Source organism: Halichoerus grypus, chromosome 6 (assembly GCF_964656455.1).
Source record: "Halichoerus grypus chromosome 6, mHalGry1.hap1.1, whole genome shotgun sequence".
Classification (NCBI taxonomy): Eukaryota; Metazoa; Chordata; class Mammalia; order Carnivora; family Phocidae; genus Halichoerus; species Halichoerus grypus.
Window position 1 is genome coordinate 122,639,905 of NC_135717.1, and position 16,657 is coordinate 122,656,561.

At 48.1% G+C, this 16,657-nt stretch overlaps 2 protein-coding genes across 6 annotated transcripts in view; one reads left to right on the forward strand and one right to left on the reverse strand.

The window, feature by feature from the left end:
- The window catches only part of R3HDM2 (R3H domain containing 2), a 154,547-nt gene extending 153,512 nt beyond the window's left edge, over positions 1 to 1,035 (reverse strand). For all 5 annotated transcript variants that reach the window (XM_078076164.1, XM_078076158.1, XM_078076161.1 and 2 more), the window contains exon 1: positions 818 to 1,035. The gene's annotated coding sequence lies outside the window, so the exon portion shown is untranslated. The remainder of the gene's footprint in view (positions 1 to 817) is intronic.
- Positions 1,036 to 3,576: 2,541 nt separating this feature from the next.
- Positions 3,577 to 14,352, forward strand: INHBC (inhibin subunit beta C). The gene is made up of 2 exons (XM_036077945.2): positions 3,577 to 4,148; positions 12,326 to 14,352. Exons 1-2 carry the CDS (start codon positions 3,836 to 3,838, stop codon positions 13,069 to 13,071), a joined length of 1,059 nt encoding a protein of 352 aa, XP_035933838.1. The 5' UTR covers positions 3,577 to 3,835; the 3' UTR covers positions 13,072 to 14,352.
- The last annotated feature ends 2,305 nt before the right edge of the window (positions 14,353 to 16,657 follow it).

Below are 16,657 nucleotides of genomic sequence, written 5' to 3' on the forward strand. Positions count from 1 at the left end.
TAAAGTAAATCCTAAGAGTTCTCGTCACAAGGAAAAAAATTTTTTTTCTTTCCTTTTTTTTATTGTATCTATACAAGAATGATGGATGTTAGCTGAACCTATTTCTATTTCAACAATCATTTTACAATATACGTAAATCAAACCATCATGCTATGCTGTGTGCCTTAAACATAAACAGTAACGTATGTCAATTATTTCTCAATAAACCTGGAAAACATGTCTCATCATTATCCAAGAACAATTCACTGAGTGAATAATTATTCTGTGGAGTCACCAAAATCAGTAAGAGTTTTAAGAGGCTCAAGAGTGAGTTACGAGCCTAAAGTAGGCCCAACTTTTAAGCTCCAGAAACATCTCCCTCTATGTTCCAACTCGGATCCCTGTCCTCTAATAACTCGGATACCGGCATGATTTGAAACGCTTCAACACCTTTCCCTCCCATTTTTCCAATGCTCGAAGGAAAACGGAAACTCAAGAAACACATGGAGCTAGTCACCCCCAAGCACTACAAGGGCGCAACAGTTTTTAGGTCCCACCGCACAGGCCACAGGTGGCGCCAGCCCCCCGCCCTCTGCCCCGCGCCCCCCATTCCCCCGCTTCTCGCCTGCGCTCCCCGCGCACACTCGGGGCGTCTCGGGCCTCGGGGCCGTCCTTCACGGTGGGTTCCGGCCCTGCCCCACCGCCCCCAGGCCCGGGTAGCTCCAGCGCGGGGAACCCAGGCCAGGGTGGCCTCCGCCCGCCAGCCCGCGCGGCCGCCACGCCCCCTCCCCACGGGCTGCCCGCGCCGCCCGCCCCCTCGGCCGGGAGGTGGCCTCACCTCACGCGGGCCGTAGCGGGGAGGGCGCCCGCGTCTCCGCCCGCCGCCCGGGCCCACGGCCGCTCGGCTGCGGCTCGGCCCCGACGGCCGGCGGCGGCGCGCTTCTGGGGGCGGGCTCTTCTCGGCGGGGGTTTCCCCAGGGCCCAGGGCGGGGGAGCAGGGGGGATTGGGGCGGGGGAGGGGAAAGGGGCTTGGGAAGGAAGGGGGAGAGGGGGAGAAAAGGGGGGAACCAAACCCGGAAAGGGAGAAAAGGGGGGAGGGGGAGAATCAGAAGGGAAGAAAGGCCCAGAGTCCGCCCCCCGCTGCGGCCTGCGCGCTACGTCACCACGTCCGGCGTAATCGTCAGCGCGTCCTGCGCCCCGCGCGTCCCTGCTTCCTCTGTGCCTCTCTCCACTGCTGCAGACGCCCGCTACCTAGTCACCCACTTGCCCCGGCTAGCCACACGCTGTCCTCCCCGGCACACACGCACACGCCAGCGCCCTCGCTCGCTCCCTCCGCGTTACCTGTGTCTCGAGTCAGCAGTCCAGATCCACTGCGATCCTCAGTCCTCAAGTCCATGAAGCCTGTCAGATTCACCCAGGATTTAAACATAATACTAATTATTGTAAAGTAATTTAAGTCTACAGAGCACTTTCAAAATAGCCTTTCACTTAGGACAGTAACTCCTGCAATAAATATTTGTAGTATAAATGGACAAAGATCATGTAGTAGGTGGATATCCGTTTTTTTCAGGTGTAAAAATTTAATTCTATAAAAAGGTTTAAGTCCATCTTATTAAAATCACTTACCACCCCCTTCCAAGATACAGTTCTTTTCCTTAAGAGTCATTTGAGTTTGCAACCTCCCCCATTCTGTCCGTTCTAGGCAGAATCAATTTAAGTTATTGATCAGATGGACTTGGATCATTTACTGACCAACTCCCTCAAAGAAGAACTGTAGTCTTACATTGATAGAATTTGGCTATTAAATATTTACTATGTTGCAAGAACTGCAGTAGGCAAAAAAATAAATAAATAATTACAGTACAATGTAAGTGCTATAAATAGAGATATGTTCAATGTGCTGTGGAAACAAGGAGCAATTGGTTGTTAGAGGTAAGGGAGATGGAGTAAGCTACAGAGAAGTTATGTGCTTTGTGCCTTAAACATATACGGTGATGTCTGGTTAATTTTCAATAAAACGGGCAAAATTCCCACACCTTTAAACACTTATATAATAGATCAGGCACTGTGTGCAATGCTAGGAATATAAGGTAAGCAACAAAGATGACTGGCTAAGTGACTGCACTGCAGACAGAGATTAGGGGCATGGCATCTAGGAAAGAAGAGCCCAGAAGGGCAAATATTGGTGGAAATATTTGGCCCACAAACAAACCTGCATAGCAGAAATAATAAATTTTTGTTAAGAACTTGCTCTGTGCCAGCCACTGTAAGCGCTTTACAAAATTATTTAAATCTCAAAACTCTGAAATAATCATTACAGATCTATAATCCCATATTCGAAGTCAATAGGGCCAGACATGTTTCAGAATTCAGAAAATTTCAAGTTTTAGAAAGGTAAAATGATACACATATTGTATATTATGTAATACCCCCAGGGGCATCCCATAATCAAATAATTGATATTTCTGGAGTAAAAATGTATAGTAGTCTCAGTACATTTTTTTAAAAGATCATAGATAACCTCCCCTCTGTTCAGTTCACCATATGAGTTACAAAAAAAAAAAAAAAGTGTATTATGGGGGTCTTTTGGATTTTGGAATCATGGGTAATCATGTTTCCCATTTCTCCAATGAAGAAATGAAAGCAAGAAAGTTCAAGTAACTTGCCTAGAGTCACACAGCTAATAAAAGGAAGAGACAGAATTTTGACCAAGGTCGTCTGGTTTAAAAACTTATCCTCCTGGGACGCCTGGGTGGCTCAATTGGTTAAGCGCCCACCTTCGGCTCAGGTCATGATCCCAGGGTCCTGGGATGGAGTCCCACATCAGGCTCCTTGCTCAGCAGGGAGCTTGCTTCTCCCTCTGCCTGCTTCTCCCCCTGCTTGTGCTTTCCGCCCCCCCCCCGACAAATAAATAAAATCTTAAAAATAAATAAATAAAAAATTAAAATAAAAACCCATCCTCCTAACTCCACCCACCATTCCTGCCAGGTAAATCCCTACTGTGGGAGCACAGGCCCTTCCCTGAAGAGCCACTGGTGAGGAACTTTGGAGAACCAGGGATTCTGAGAAATCTCAAAATTCCCTTTCCTAAATAGAAGAATCCCCAAAGGGTGAGCAAATCTAGCTCTCAAGCCCCTTTCCCACCTTCAGACTTGCCCCTGCAGATACAGAAGACCTGGCTAGAACACTTCCCCTCCTTTCCCTTAGCCTTCATACTGGCTAGTTTTGAGCCCAGTGGGGTGGGGATGGGGGGGTAGCTAACAAAGGAATCTGCATTACAAGCCTCAGGAAGGGAGAAAGGGGGCAGTGGGGCTTTGAGAAGTACCTGGCAAAGGAAAATGAAACTCTTGTTATCTGCATGACAATGACATAAAGTGCCCTGCCAAGGACCCCTCTTATTTGAGAGTCACTTTTTAACGCTCTGTCTTAAAACCTCTCGTCTCTCCCTTTTCCTCCAGGCTTCCCAGCAAGGCCTTTGATCTGAAGAGGAATTTCATCTCTAACCTTTGTCCCCAGGTCTGGCAGCTTCCATGGGTAACCCACTGTCTCCCAGCACTGGCCCAGGGACATTTCTTTCCCCAAACTAAACAACCTCCCCTCACATCCCCCACTCTGTACTTTCACTGACTGTGTGTTGGAGGCTTCTGCCAAGTTCTACCTGTAACTGGCTTCATCTCTCAAGTCAGATGTTTGGCGGCTCTATCCCCTGCAACAAGGAGCCATGCCAGCTGGACACACTCTCCTTCCAGGGCCCCTGGCGGCCAGGTTGGAGGTGAGGCCGCAGCTGCTGAGATCCTGAGCCCCAGTTTTATGGCTCTGTCTCAACCGTATCACTGAAAGAGGGCCTCCTCCAGCAATGATCTCCTCATTACTCCTGGCCTTCCTATTCCTGGCTCCAGCCCCAGTGGCCATTCCCAGAGCTGACAGCCAGTGTCTGGCATGTGGAGGACCCGCCGTGGACCTGGATCGTCAGCGGGAGCTGCTTCTTGACCTGGCCAAGAGAAGCATCTTGGACAAACTGCACCTCAGCCAGCGTCCAACACTGAACCGGCCTGTGTCCAGAGCTGCTCTGAGGACTGCGATGCAGCGCCTCCGTGGGCCCCCGCAGGGGATGCTTCCAGAGGCTGACGGGGAACAGGAATATGAGATCATCAGCTTTGCTGACACAGGTGGGGTCCTGTTCTATAGATCTTCCCCCAAGGATGGAAAAGTCTCCTCCCCAGCCTAAGCCCTGACTCCCTCCCCCAAACCCTCCCAACTCTTGCTTGCCATGGCCTGTAATCTAATCCCAGGCTCCCACACCCCACCCCACCCCCTGCTCCCTCTTATTTAAACTTGACCATTGGGCAGCTGGGAAGTGGGTAGATTTCACTTCTTTTGAGACTGGCTGCCCGCATGTCCTCTGGCTCCCACAAACTTCCACAGGCTGTGGCATGAGCTCATCCACTTCCTGGGCCTGGACCCTGAGGCTGGGAGCTGGGGCGTCTGTCCGTTCTCTGGCCCCTGTCTCCCCCAACAGCCAGATGCCTCATCTGAGTAAAAAGGGGAAAAGTAAAACACCAGGACTACAATACTCCTCCAGCCTACCCTTGCTCCCTCATCTTAATACCTTGGGTCCTCACATCAGAACAGGGTCAAAATGGGACTCAGAAAAGTAGACAAAGGATAGAAGATGGAGGAGAAGGAAGAGTTACGTCCAGAGAGGAAAAAGGAGTTGGAGAATTTAGTGGGTAGCTGGAGAGACAGTCAAGAATTTGGAGACGGGACCCTAGAAGCAACACAAAGTGATCTCTTTGGCCTCTGAGCTTCTTGCGAGCTCTTCCTTGGGTCTGGAAAGTCCTTCCCATTCCTGGCCCCTTTCCCCTGGTTAGCACCTACTCCCCTCCGCCTTCAAGACCCAGGACTTCCATCCTCAAAAAACCCACCCTGACCTGAGGGTGAGGGGCTCCCTCTCTGGTGGCTCCCCTACCCTTACTCTGAACCTGAACTCTGTGTGGAATTGCCTATTTCCAGGTTTTCTGTGAAGTCTGTCTTCCCGTAAATGTCGACCCCTTGAGGTCAGGGACTGTCATTTAGTCCTCATGTTATCACCAGAAGTTAGTGTATAGTAGAAATAACTAACACTTACATCATATTTACATTATTCTAAGTTTTTTACATACACTAACTCCTTGAGATCCTTGCAACAATCCAGTGAGGCAAGTACTATTGTTATCCTCATTTTAAAGATACTGAAACTGTGGGGTGCCTGGGTGGCTCAGTCAGTTAAGCATCCAACTCTTGATTTTGGCTCAGGTCATGATCTCAGAGTCATGAGATTAAACCCAGAGTTTCGAGCTCAGTGGGGAGTCTGCTTAGGGATTCTCTCCCTCTGCCTCCCCACCCTCAGGTACACTCTCTCTCTCAAAATAAATAAATAAATCTTAAAAAAAAAAAAAAGATACTGAAACTGAGGCACAAAGAGGTTAATTGGGGCACCTGGCTGGCTCAATTGGTAGAACATGAAACTCTTTTTTTTTCTTTCTTTCTTTTTTTCAAGATTTTATTTATTTATTTGACAGAGAGAGACACAGCGAGAGAGGGAACATAAGCAGGGGAGTTGGGAGAGGGAGAAGCAGGCTTCCCACGGAGCAGGGAGCCCGATGTGGGGCTCCAACCCAGGACCCTGGGATCATGACCTGAGCCGAAGGCAGACGCTTCACGACTGAGCCACCCAGGCACCCCAGAACATGCAACTCTTGATCTCGGGGTCATGAGTTCAAACCCCACATAGGGCAAAAAGCTTACTTTAAAAAAAAAAAAAAGTTGAGTAACTTCTCAAGGTCACGTGACTAGTAAGTGGCGGAGCCAGACAGCCTAGCTCTGGAACCCACAACCTTGACCACTATGCTACTCTGCTTCTCACGAACATACTAGATGCTCAATAAGCATCGGTTGCATTAAACAACCAAACCATGCTGTAAGTCAGTTTGACCACAGTGTAGAATCTCCAGTGATGTATGAGACCCTATTTTAATTCAAAAGGGGTTTCTGCCTATGACTAAAGATTTATTTATTTATTTGAGAGAGAGCAGAGCATATACTTGAGGGGGGATGCAGAGAAGGAGGGAGAGGGAGAGAGAGAACCTTAAGCAGGCTCTATGCCCAGCGCAGAGCCCGATGGAGGGCTTCATCTCATGACCCTGAGATCATGACCTGAGATAAAATCAAGAGTCCGACGCTTAACCAACTGAGCCATCCAGGCGCCCCTGCCTAAGATTAAGAACACAAACTCTGCAGCCAGAGAAGCCTGGGTTCAAATCTTTGCTCTGCTGCTTATTACTGTGTGACCTGGGTTGTTAATGGTTTTCTCATTTGTAAAGTGGGGATAATGAGAGGATAGTTGAGAGAATTAAATGAACTAATACAGGTAATGTTCTTAGAAGGTTAAGATAGGAGAGAGCAAGAAATCAAAGACTCAGTTCCTACCCATGAGGGGTGTAGTTGCCGCTTCTGGGAATAAATTAATTAGAAGGTAAGGCAGAATGAAATAATGCTAGAGGAGGGCACAGAGCTTGCTAGGCCAGGGGTTATTCTTTGGGTCCTAGTGAGACAGGGAAGTCTTTCAGAAGACTGCAAATGGACTGGCGTTGTACAATAAGTTTGGCTTCAAGGGGTAGAGAATGGTAAACAACATTCTAAACGGAGGGAAAAATGTGAGTAAAAGTCTGAAGGAGTAAACTGCATTTGGAGTTGAAAAGCAGCTTGGTGTGGATGAGCACACGGTAGACAGATGACCATGAACCATGACTCCTTTGAACACCAAGATTCTGGGTTTTTGTTTTGTTTTCGTTTTTGTTTTTTTTTTCACTTTTGTATCCCTGACACCAGTTCCTGGCAACATTGTGGCAACATGATGCCCACCCGCATTTAGTGTGCCTGCCTCATCTCATTTGATCTTCACAACCACACCATAAAGTAGAGTTTATTATTCCCATTGTATGAAAGCAGAAACTGACACTCAAAGAAGATCATTTACATGGCCAAGGTCATACAGTTTGCAGGGGGCAGAATTCAAACACCGTTCTCTCTGACTTCAAAGTCTATATACTTTCCACATATTTGCTCATCAGTGAATGAGTACAACATTCAGCTGGAGGGGGCCTGATCTGAGGTGACATTTGGAAGTGAGAATGACTGATACCTGGATTCTACCTTTTGCATTTAATATGTTAGCTTGAAGTTTTTATTCCAATTTAAGCTATCATCCATCCACACAATAGTGAAAGCAAGACCTGAGTATGGTTCTTGCTGGAGGTAGGAAGAGAGAGCTTGGGACTCTGGGGAAACTGGAGTGGGGGCGTTCAGTGATGTCCTGGAACTGGCTCATACTGGCTCATGAGAACAAATTATGAACATCTCCCAACTCCGCATCCAGTGATGTCACATTAATAGTTTGAAATTGGCCGTGGTGGGAGAATTTATACCACAGAAATTGGCAAACACTACAAATTGGGATTTATTTCCCTCTGGAATCCAATTGTTAAACATTTACCAGCACACTACTGCCTGTGACCTAAAACTACAAGTTATCTGCCTCCCACACATCGAACATACAATGCTGACACAGGGACAGGATCACAATAATAGATACCCCTGTTCAACATGGGAGACAGGGGAGTGTTGGACACAGAACAGTCACTGATCCATGAAAGTTCTGATATCCAGCCAGGCACATATCTCAGTCTACCCCAAATCCAGAATTCCCTTGGTTAGGGCTTAGTTCTGCTCCCTGGCAGGATTTTTCTCGCCTCTTAAGGAGAGCCCACCAGTGCTCTCCTTGCCTTCTAGATCTACTGTCTCAGCCCTTGGCTCCACCCTCTGAGATGTCTTTCCTTTTAAATAGGAAATGACCTGTGTCTGTGGGCTGAGCAGTTTTCTCAGCCTGCTTCCTGCCCAAAGAAGTTGGGGGCCCAGAGACCTCTTTTCATTTTGAATCATCTCTGTCCCTTTTAGTCCAAACTGGTGCTGCTTTCACTACTAAAATTCTCTGTAAAACCCTGTGGGCCATCTAAATAACAAATTGCAGTCTATTCAGTTAGACAAAAAGGCACTCAATTTTATCAAGACAGACCCATCTTTAGGTTGCAAGTCAGGGTGTTATGGGTCGATATTCCTAAGATTCTTAGAAGCCCTTTTGTCTAGTTGAGAGGATCTATAGAACATCACCTTAAATTTTTTTAGATTTTAACAAAGGTATTAGATCTTTAAAATGGGTCTTACAGTTGACCCTTTATTAAATGTTTTGATCTTAACTCTGAGGCCTATTTTACTGGCAATCCCCTGGATTTGATTTTTGCCCCAAGACCATTTCTTACTTTAAGAATCTTTTGCCAGACAAAGGTGAGGAATGAAAAAATATCTTATTGTTCAATCTAGCAGGTCCTGTTGGAAATATTTTCTCTAAATTCTTTTTTTTTTAGATTTTATTTTTATTTTATTCATGAGAAACAGAGAGAGAGAGAGAAGCAGGGGAGAAGCAGGCCCCCCGCAGAGCAGGGAGCCCGAGGTGGGACTCGATCCCAGGACCCTGGGATCACGACCTGAGCCGAAGGCAGACACTTAACTGACTGAGCCACCCAGGCGTCCTTATTTTCTCTAAATTCTGCTTGAAAATTGAACAGTTCCTTTTTTAGTTCATCTCACTCCTGAAATGCCTTATCATAGGCAGCTAAAATAAGCCAACTGGCACTTTCAGCATTCTGCCTGGAAATATCTTTAGCTAAATTCACAACTTTGTTAGATACCATTTCTAGCTTCCAAGTTACCACAGATGATAGCCAATACATAACACAGGTTCCCCTTTCTCCAGCTTCCGAGAGCAATTTCCTCACTGCTCTTCCTACCTCCACTAGCAGTGTCCTCACCATTCTTCCAACCTCTGCCTGCCACCCAGTCCCAAGGCCAAGGCTACATGTTTTAGGTCTTTGTTACAGAGCACCTTACCTCTGTTACTAATTTCTGTTTCAGTTACCTATTAATATAACTAATCAGCGCAAACATAGAGGCTTAAAACAAGAAAATCGGTCATTTCTGTGCTTTGACTGGACTTATCTGGACAGTTCTTTATCTCCATCTGAGGAGTAGCTGAGGGCACAGAGGCAACCGCATTCAGTCAGGAGCTTAGGGGCCGGACCATCTAAGATGGTCTCTGATCCTCAAAGTCTCTCTCCACATGGCTTCTCATCATTCAATAGTCTAGCCCAAGTTTCTTTAAAGCATGCTGGCTGGCTTCCAAAAGGGCAAAGCATCATTGTGTAAGTACTTATCAAGTTTCTGCTTGCACTGTGCATGCCTGTGTCTCATTGGCCAAGTCAAGTCACACAGCCATGCCCGGACAATATGGAAAGGGACTGCACAGAGCCATGAATATTGGGAGGTGTTGTTCACTGGGGGCCAACAATGTAATAGTCTACCACAGCCCCTGCTGGTTATGTGTCTGTGTACCATAACTAGGGTAACTTAAGAGGTTCTAGTGGTAGGGGCGCCAGGGTGGCACAGTTGGTTAAGTGTCTGACTCTTGGTTTCGCCTAAGGTTATAATCTCAGGGTCATGAGATCGAGCCCTGCGTCTGGTTCCACGCTCAGCATGGAGTCTGCTTGGGAGTTTCTCTCCCTCTCTCTCTGCCCCTCCTGCTTGTGCCCTGTCTCCCTCCTTGTCTCTCTTTCTCTCTCTAAAATAAATAAGTAAATCTTTAAAAGACAGAGAGAGATTCTAATGGTGGGGTGCTTAGTGACATAGCAAGATTAGTTGCACCAATCAGACTTTTCATCTAAGATTTGGGAATTGGGACACTGGAAGATCGTATCACTTTAGTTCGGAAGAGCTGATAAAAGATTCTGTAGACTCAGGAGATGGGGCTACCATTTTAGGACCTACGGAAATTGACAAAGAAGCGGAAGAAGTAGATCCGCAGAAAGAAGAATGGAATAGACTTACTTAGAGAGACCAAAATGAGAGACGTCATGTTGACTTTGAGAGCTGTCAAGAGCAGACTTATTCCTGACTTTCCAATTCACATGAAGCCTAGCTGAACTTTATGTTCATTCAACAATTGTTTATTGAGCTTATTATGTACTAGATACTAGAGAGAGTGGTAGACCATGCAGGCATAATCTCTACATTCATGGAGTTTACATTCTAGATGGAGGGGCGGGGGGGGAGGAGAGGAGGGGAGGAGAAGTACATAATAAACAAATGAATGAAAAAACAAGATGACTACGGAGAGTGATAGTAGCTATAAAGACAGTTAAGCAGGACGATGTATTAGATGGAGGTAGAGTTGAAGGCTGCTTTAGATAGGTTAGCCAGAGAAACCTCTACAAGAAGGAGACATTTGAGCTGAATGCCAAAAAGAAGCCAGTCAATCAAAGATCTTGGAAAGACATTTCAGACAGGAGGAAGCACAAGTGCAAAGGCCATGAGGTGAGTCCATGTTTAGTGAGTTCAAGGAACAGAAAAGAGCCAGTATACGTAAAATATAGTCATTAAGTGGCAGAATACCTAATCATACAAGTTTTCTGTGTTAAGGGGTTTAGATTTTATTCAAATAGCAATGGGAAGCCTCTGAAGGGTCTTAAGCTGAAGAGATTAAGCTGATCAGATTTATGTAATAAAATGCACTCTGGCTGATATATAGAGAATGGTTTGGGGGACAAGAGTGGACCACTTGGGAAGCTATTGCTATAATTCGAGAAAAAGATGACTGTGGGTTGAACGAATATATAGTAGAGGAGATGGGGATAAGTGAAATTATTTTATGAATTGGAGGTAGAGTTGGCAGATCTTGCAGATAATTTTATTTTCTTATTTTTTTAAGATTTTATTTATTTATTTTGAGAAAGTGTACACAAGTGGAGGGGAGGGGCAGAGGCAGAGGGAGAGGAGGAATCTCAAGCAGACTCCATGCTGAGCACGGAGCCCGATGCAGGGCTCCATCTCATGACCCTGAGGTCATAACCTGAGCTGAAATCAAAAGTCAGATGCTTAACCAACTGAGCCACCCAGGCGCCCCAAATCTTGCAGATAATTTTAAAGTAGGGGGTGAAGGTAATCAAGGTTTTGGCTTAAGCAATGCATTTATAGGGAATTAGGTTGGAGAAGGAATAGGTTTGGGTTGGGGGGAATAAATCTAGAGTTTATCTTTGAACATGAAAAGTTTGAGATATCACTAGATATCCAAATAGATTATCAGATCAGCAGATGGAAATACAAGCCTGAGGATTAGGGAGAGGTCAGGGCCAGGGATATGTATTTGGGAGTCATCAGCATACAGATGGAATAGAAAGCCATGGGAATTGATGAGATCCTTCTGGAAAAGAATATATAGAGAGAAAAGAAGGGAGCTCAGGACCTTCAACATAGAGAGGTCAGGCAGAGGAAGAGGAGCTGTCAGCAAGAGACCCAGATAAAGTGGCCAGAGTCACAAAAGCCAAGAGAAAGAAATATTTCAAGAAGGAGGGAATGATTAAGTGTGTCAAACACTGCTTAAAGGTCAAGTAAGATGAATATAAAGAGACGAAACCGTTGGATTGGGAAATATGGAAAGTGTCGGTGATCCTGACAAGAGCAGTTGCAGTGGAGTGGAAGGAATAGAAACCCAATTAAGGTGTTTCAGTAGGGACAGAGCAGGGATGAAGAGAGAAAATTGGACAAGAGTAATAGTGACAGGGAGATATACATAGACAGAATCATTGTGGTGAGAGACTGGATATGGGGAATGAAGGGGTGCTCATAGGGTTTCTAGAGGTGATAAGGAGGGTAGTGGTGCCCCCAATTTTAAGAACAGAAAGAGGGGGTAAATAGGAAGGAAAAGAATGATTTCCACTTGGGAAAAAATTGATTTTAATGTGCCAGCAGGATATTCATGTGACAAAACTAAGCAGTTAGAAATTTAAACCTGAACCTTGTTGATTCCCAAATCTATACATCCAGTCCAGAGGTGCAAAATGGTCTGGACTAGACCTCCAGATTTGGGAATCATCACCGTAAAAATTGTGTTGGCTGACCATGAGTGTGGGTAAGAACTCCCTTCAGTGTAGAATAAAAGGAAATGAAGGTCAAAGACAAACTTTGGAGAACTCTTGCATTGAACAGATAGTGGGAGAAAGAAAAGCCAGCAAAGAAAATCAAGGAAGAATCATAAGAGTTGTGTCATAGAAGCCAAGGAAGAAAAGATTTTCAAGAAAGAAAGGGTGGCCAACAATGCCGAGTGCTGCAGAGGGTTCAAGTATGCCGAGAATAACGAGGTAGCTGGTAGAATTCATACTCAGAAGGCCACGGTGACTGGGGCTTCTTGTGTCCACAGGCCTCTCCAACACCAACCAGACTCGTCTTGATTTCCACTTCTCCTCTGATAGAACTGCTAGTGGCATGGAGATCCAGCAGGCCAGCCTCATGTTCTTTGTACAGATCCCTCCCAATACCACCCGGACTTTGAAGCTGAGGATCCTTGTGCTAGGCTCACGTGACACCAACCTCACCTTGGCCACTCAGCACCTGCTGGAGGTGGATGCCCGTGGCTGGCACCAGCTCTTCCTGGGGCCTGAAGCTCAGGCTGCCTGCAGCCAAGGGCACCTGACCCTGGAACTGGTACCTGAAGGCCACGGAGCCCAGAACTCAATCATACTGGGTGGGGCTGCCCATAGGCCTTTTGTGGCAGCCAAGGTGAAAGTTGGGGGCAAGCACCGGGTTCACCGGCGAGGCATCAACTGCCAGGGTGGGTCCAGGATGTGCTGTCGACAAGAGTTCTTTGTGGACTTCCGTGAGATTGGCTGGCACGACTGGATCATCCAGCCTGAGGGCTATGCAATGAACTTCTGCACAGGGCAGTGCCCAATCCACGTGGCAGGCATGCCTGGCATTGCTGCCTCCTTCCACACTGCAGTGCTCAACCTTCTCAAGGCCAACACAGCTGCAGGTACCGCGGGAGGGGGCTCATGCTGTGTGCCCACGGCCCGGCGCCCCCTCTCTCTGCTCTACTACGACAGGGACAGCAACATTGTCAAGACTGACATACCTGACATGGTGGTCGAGGCCTGTGGGTGTAGTTAGTCCATGTGTGGATGGGCAGCCCAACACGGGGTAGGCAAACATGCCCTCACAGTGGTACCCTTCCTTGAGAGGAGGGAATGACCCCATTACTGCCTCTGTCCAGAAGGAGGGCTCCTTCCTGAGCAACCTATGGAAATTATCCCAACTGTGGCTTGAGGGGATCTTCATCTAAGGAGAGTCACTGTACCGTCCTCATGACCACCAGTCTCTCTCCTAGGGCATAGTCTATCCAGCAAGCCCCACAGGCTCAACTGCCACCCAGGGACTCTGATCCACCTGCAGCCGTGAGCAGTGCCATCTAGTTCCCAGGCAAAGCCACCCATAGCCCACCCTTAATCCATCCCATAACCCACTGTACTTCCCCGCTCTTCCCACTTGATGGCTGTCCCACTTGATGGCATCCCTCCAGGATGAGCTGACCCAGCCCCTTCCCCTGATTTTCTGGATTACCAGAGAGCCCCTTCCTTGGATTCATTGGAGATTAGATCACGGCTGTCCAAAGTTACTCTTCTCTGTATCTTGAGCCCCTTTCTTATTTGCGCTGGTGGGCTGCTAAGGCTCTCTTGGCACACCCTCATCCATTCTTTGTCCTTCTCTGCCCTGTTCTTCCCCCTTAAGGGCTGACTCACCTGAGCTCCTTTGGCCCCTGGCTTCCTGCTGAATTTGACTAAGGGCAGACACAAGCAGGAGATCAAAGGATAGGAGGAGACAGAGGTCAGGATATTTCTTATTCCTGTTCCCTCTGCCTAGGTGCCATGTGTCTGTGTGACTGTGGCGGTGGTCTGTCCCTACAGCTCCTATCTGGCTCCCCCCTGGCCCCAGTTCTTCCCAGGTTCTGACATCACTGCTTCTGCACTAGGGGTTGTGAGGGCTTTCCACTCTTGCTAGTCCCTGGGGGCCTCAACATGCCTCCTTGGTTCCCTTAACCCTGCCTACACCTCCATAAATAAGGTCTTCATTAAGTCTTCTTGGTGATGCAAACACAGACAACTGAATGGTTCTTTCGCCTCTTGCCAGGACCCTGGCTGACACCAAGGATGACACACAGTCTACCTGCCTGGCCCACTTCTGCTCTCTCTCACACAGGCTCCTCAGGGCCGAGCTACTGTGTCTATCCCACACTTCGTGCTTCTTCCTTTCCTAGGCTTCCTCCTCTTCTTTCTTAGGCCTCCTCCTACCCCCCAGAACCATCTTTGCTGGTCTCAGAGCTAATAAAGACTTAGGTTTTATCTGTTCTTCTCCTCCCTCCATACTCACTCCAAGAGATGAGACAGATCATTGCTCAGTCAGCAAGTAGGCTGACATCCTGGGAGCACACATGTGGGGGGAAGCAGAGGCACGGCTCAGAGCTGGCGGCCTTCCCTCACTGACCCCCAGGGCTCCATCCAGGAGACCTGCCTGGAAACTGGAACTGGCCAAGGGCCACTTGCATGGGACGGGGAGAAGGGAAAGAAGAAATGGAATGAGGAGGGGGGGTATTTGCTCTGAGACTGGGTCCTCTCTAGACCTTTGCCCTTCTTTCCCCATCATCCCCTCCCTTTGGTTAGACAGCCCTGAACCATGGGGTCGATATTGTCTGCAGCCCAAGGCCGAGTTTGCGCAAAACTCACGTGTCCTTTGGGTAACGTGATGTCTGTGTTTGCTCAACGTATAACCCCCTCCTCCCAGGGTCTGAGGTCCCTGGAAGAGGAACCCCAGAGGAGAAAGTCTGAAAGGGATCTCCTTAGGAGACCTGCAGATCTGAGCTGTGGGGCTTCCTGAGCAACCCACAGAAGTCATGCCACTTTTGCCTTGAGGAGATCTTCATCTAAGGAGAACATCTAAGGAAGTCTTATGTGCCCCTTCCTTCCCCTTCCACAGTGTCTCCCCTCCCTATAAGCCACCCCTCCCCTAGATCTGACCTCTCTCCCTCCAACTCCAGCTTCAGTCCCCAGGGCCAAGACTAAAGTGAGGTGAAGTAAGGCAGTCCCTTTGGGGGCAAAATTGTAGGGGGTTGCCAAGAAATTCATCCATTGAGGTTAATAAAGCAGCCCATTCCCTGGGAAGCTGGTCAGTGCTAAGCCAATGCAATGTTTTTAAAACAGCAAAATGAACGCGAAAAAAATCCGTGATGAACAAAACAACAAATTTTAAAATAAATACAGAACCGGTATTAACTTCCTTTCTTTTTGGCTCTGCCTTTTGTTAAAAGGGGAAAGAGTGGGTCTGTCTTCTTCCAAACCTTTGCTTCCAGATCCTCTTGGCCCCTAACTCTAGACTGTGTCAGGCTTTTCTCATGTGGGCAAGATAATCACTCGGGCTTCTTCTCCTTTCTTACCCGCCCCCAAGCCTGTCCCTTCCCCCCAGCACCCAACCAGGTTGGTGGTAGGGCGGGCCTGTGAGGCAGATGGCTGGGGTATTTATAACCTGGGAGCACTTCTTGGGGAAAGTGACTAAGATGCTAAGAACATATTTATAGCTGGGTTCTGACGTAAGTGTCAGTGGGGAGGTAGGGCCAGGCCAGGCACAGCAGCAAGAGGGTAGGAAGAGCCGAAAATTGGGGGCACCTGATAGAGAGTAGGGGAGAAGAGGGGTCAGCGACTCCTGCAGCCACTTGGTGCTGCTTCTCTTGACTCTGTCTCCTGGCCCCAACGGGTAAACCCTCTGAGACACCACCATGGGCAGAAACTTCTTTGCAGTTCGATGTTCCAGACCCCAGCGGTAGAGGGCTGTCACTCACCAGCCTCAACCAACAGAGAGGTTGCTCAGAGTGGGGGAACAGAACTGGACAGAGGGGCTTGAATATGTTTCTGCCCGGGGAGAAACGTAGGAAGAACAGAATGGTCTAGAAGTCTCCTAGTCCCTTCTCTCCCCACCCACCGCCGCACAGTGCCCTGAGTTTCTAGGAAGAGCCTGGCGCCCGTCATCAGGTTCCATTGGCACGTGTCAATGCGACAAGGTCTAAAACCAAAGGTAGAAGGGATGTGGGGCCTGAAGACAGCTTCTGCTCTCTGGTAGGGGCGAGAGGGGAGAGCACGGGGACCGGCTTCTGTGTTTTCTGTAGGAGAGGCGGGGTCCCCAGAGTGAGAGGCTGGAAAGCGCTCTGCATCTCCCCATTCCTCTGAGCAGCCCATTCCCTGGGAAGCTGCTCCGCCCTAAGCCCCCTGCCGTCCGGTGGCACTACACCGCCACATGGTGGACACTGGCGGTACTGAGGCCCGGCCCCCGAAGCACCACTTTCGGCCCCTGGTGCCAGACCTAGTAGCCTCTTGACAGTCCCCACTGGCTACATAGGCGGGAGGTTAATAAAACAGAGCCGGGGCACATTTCCAAATCACACTCACTTCCTTCTAGCTTCTTGAAGCAACTGGGGCATAAGGAGAAAGGCTAATATGAAGTCTACCCTTATAAGTTCGAGGTGGAGGGGCCATGGCCCTCCCATTTAGTCAGCAAGGAAGTGTGGTAAGGAGGGCTGGGATTGGAACTGAGGTCACTGCACTCATCTTGCTCTGCTCTTCAAAGTCCTTAGACCTCCCATTTCCCACCCTCTTTCACAGAGGCCTCGCATCACTTCTAGGATGCCCCGAATTTAGGTAACTCTCACAGT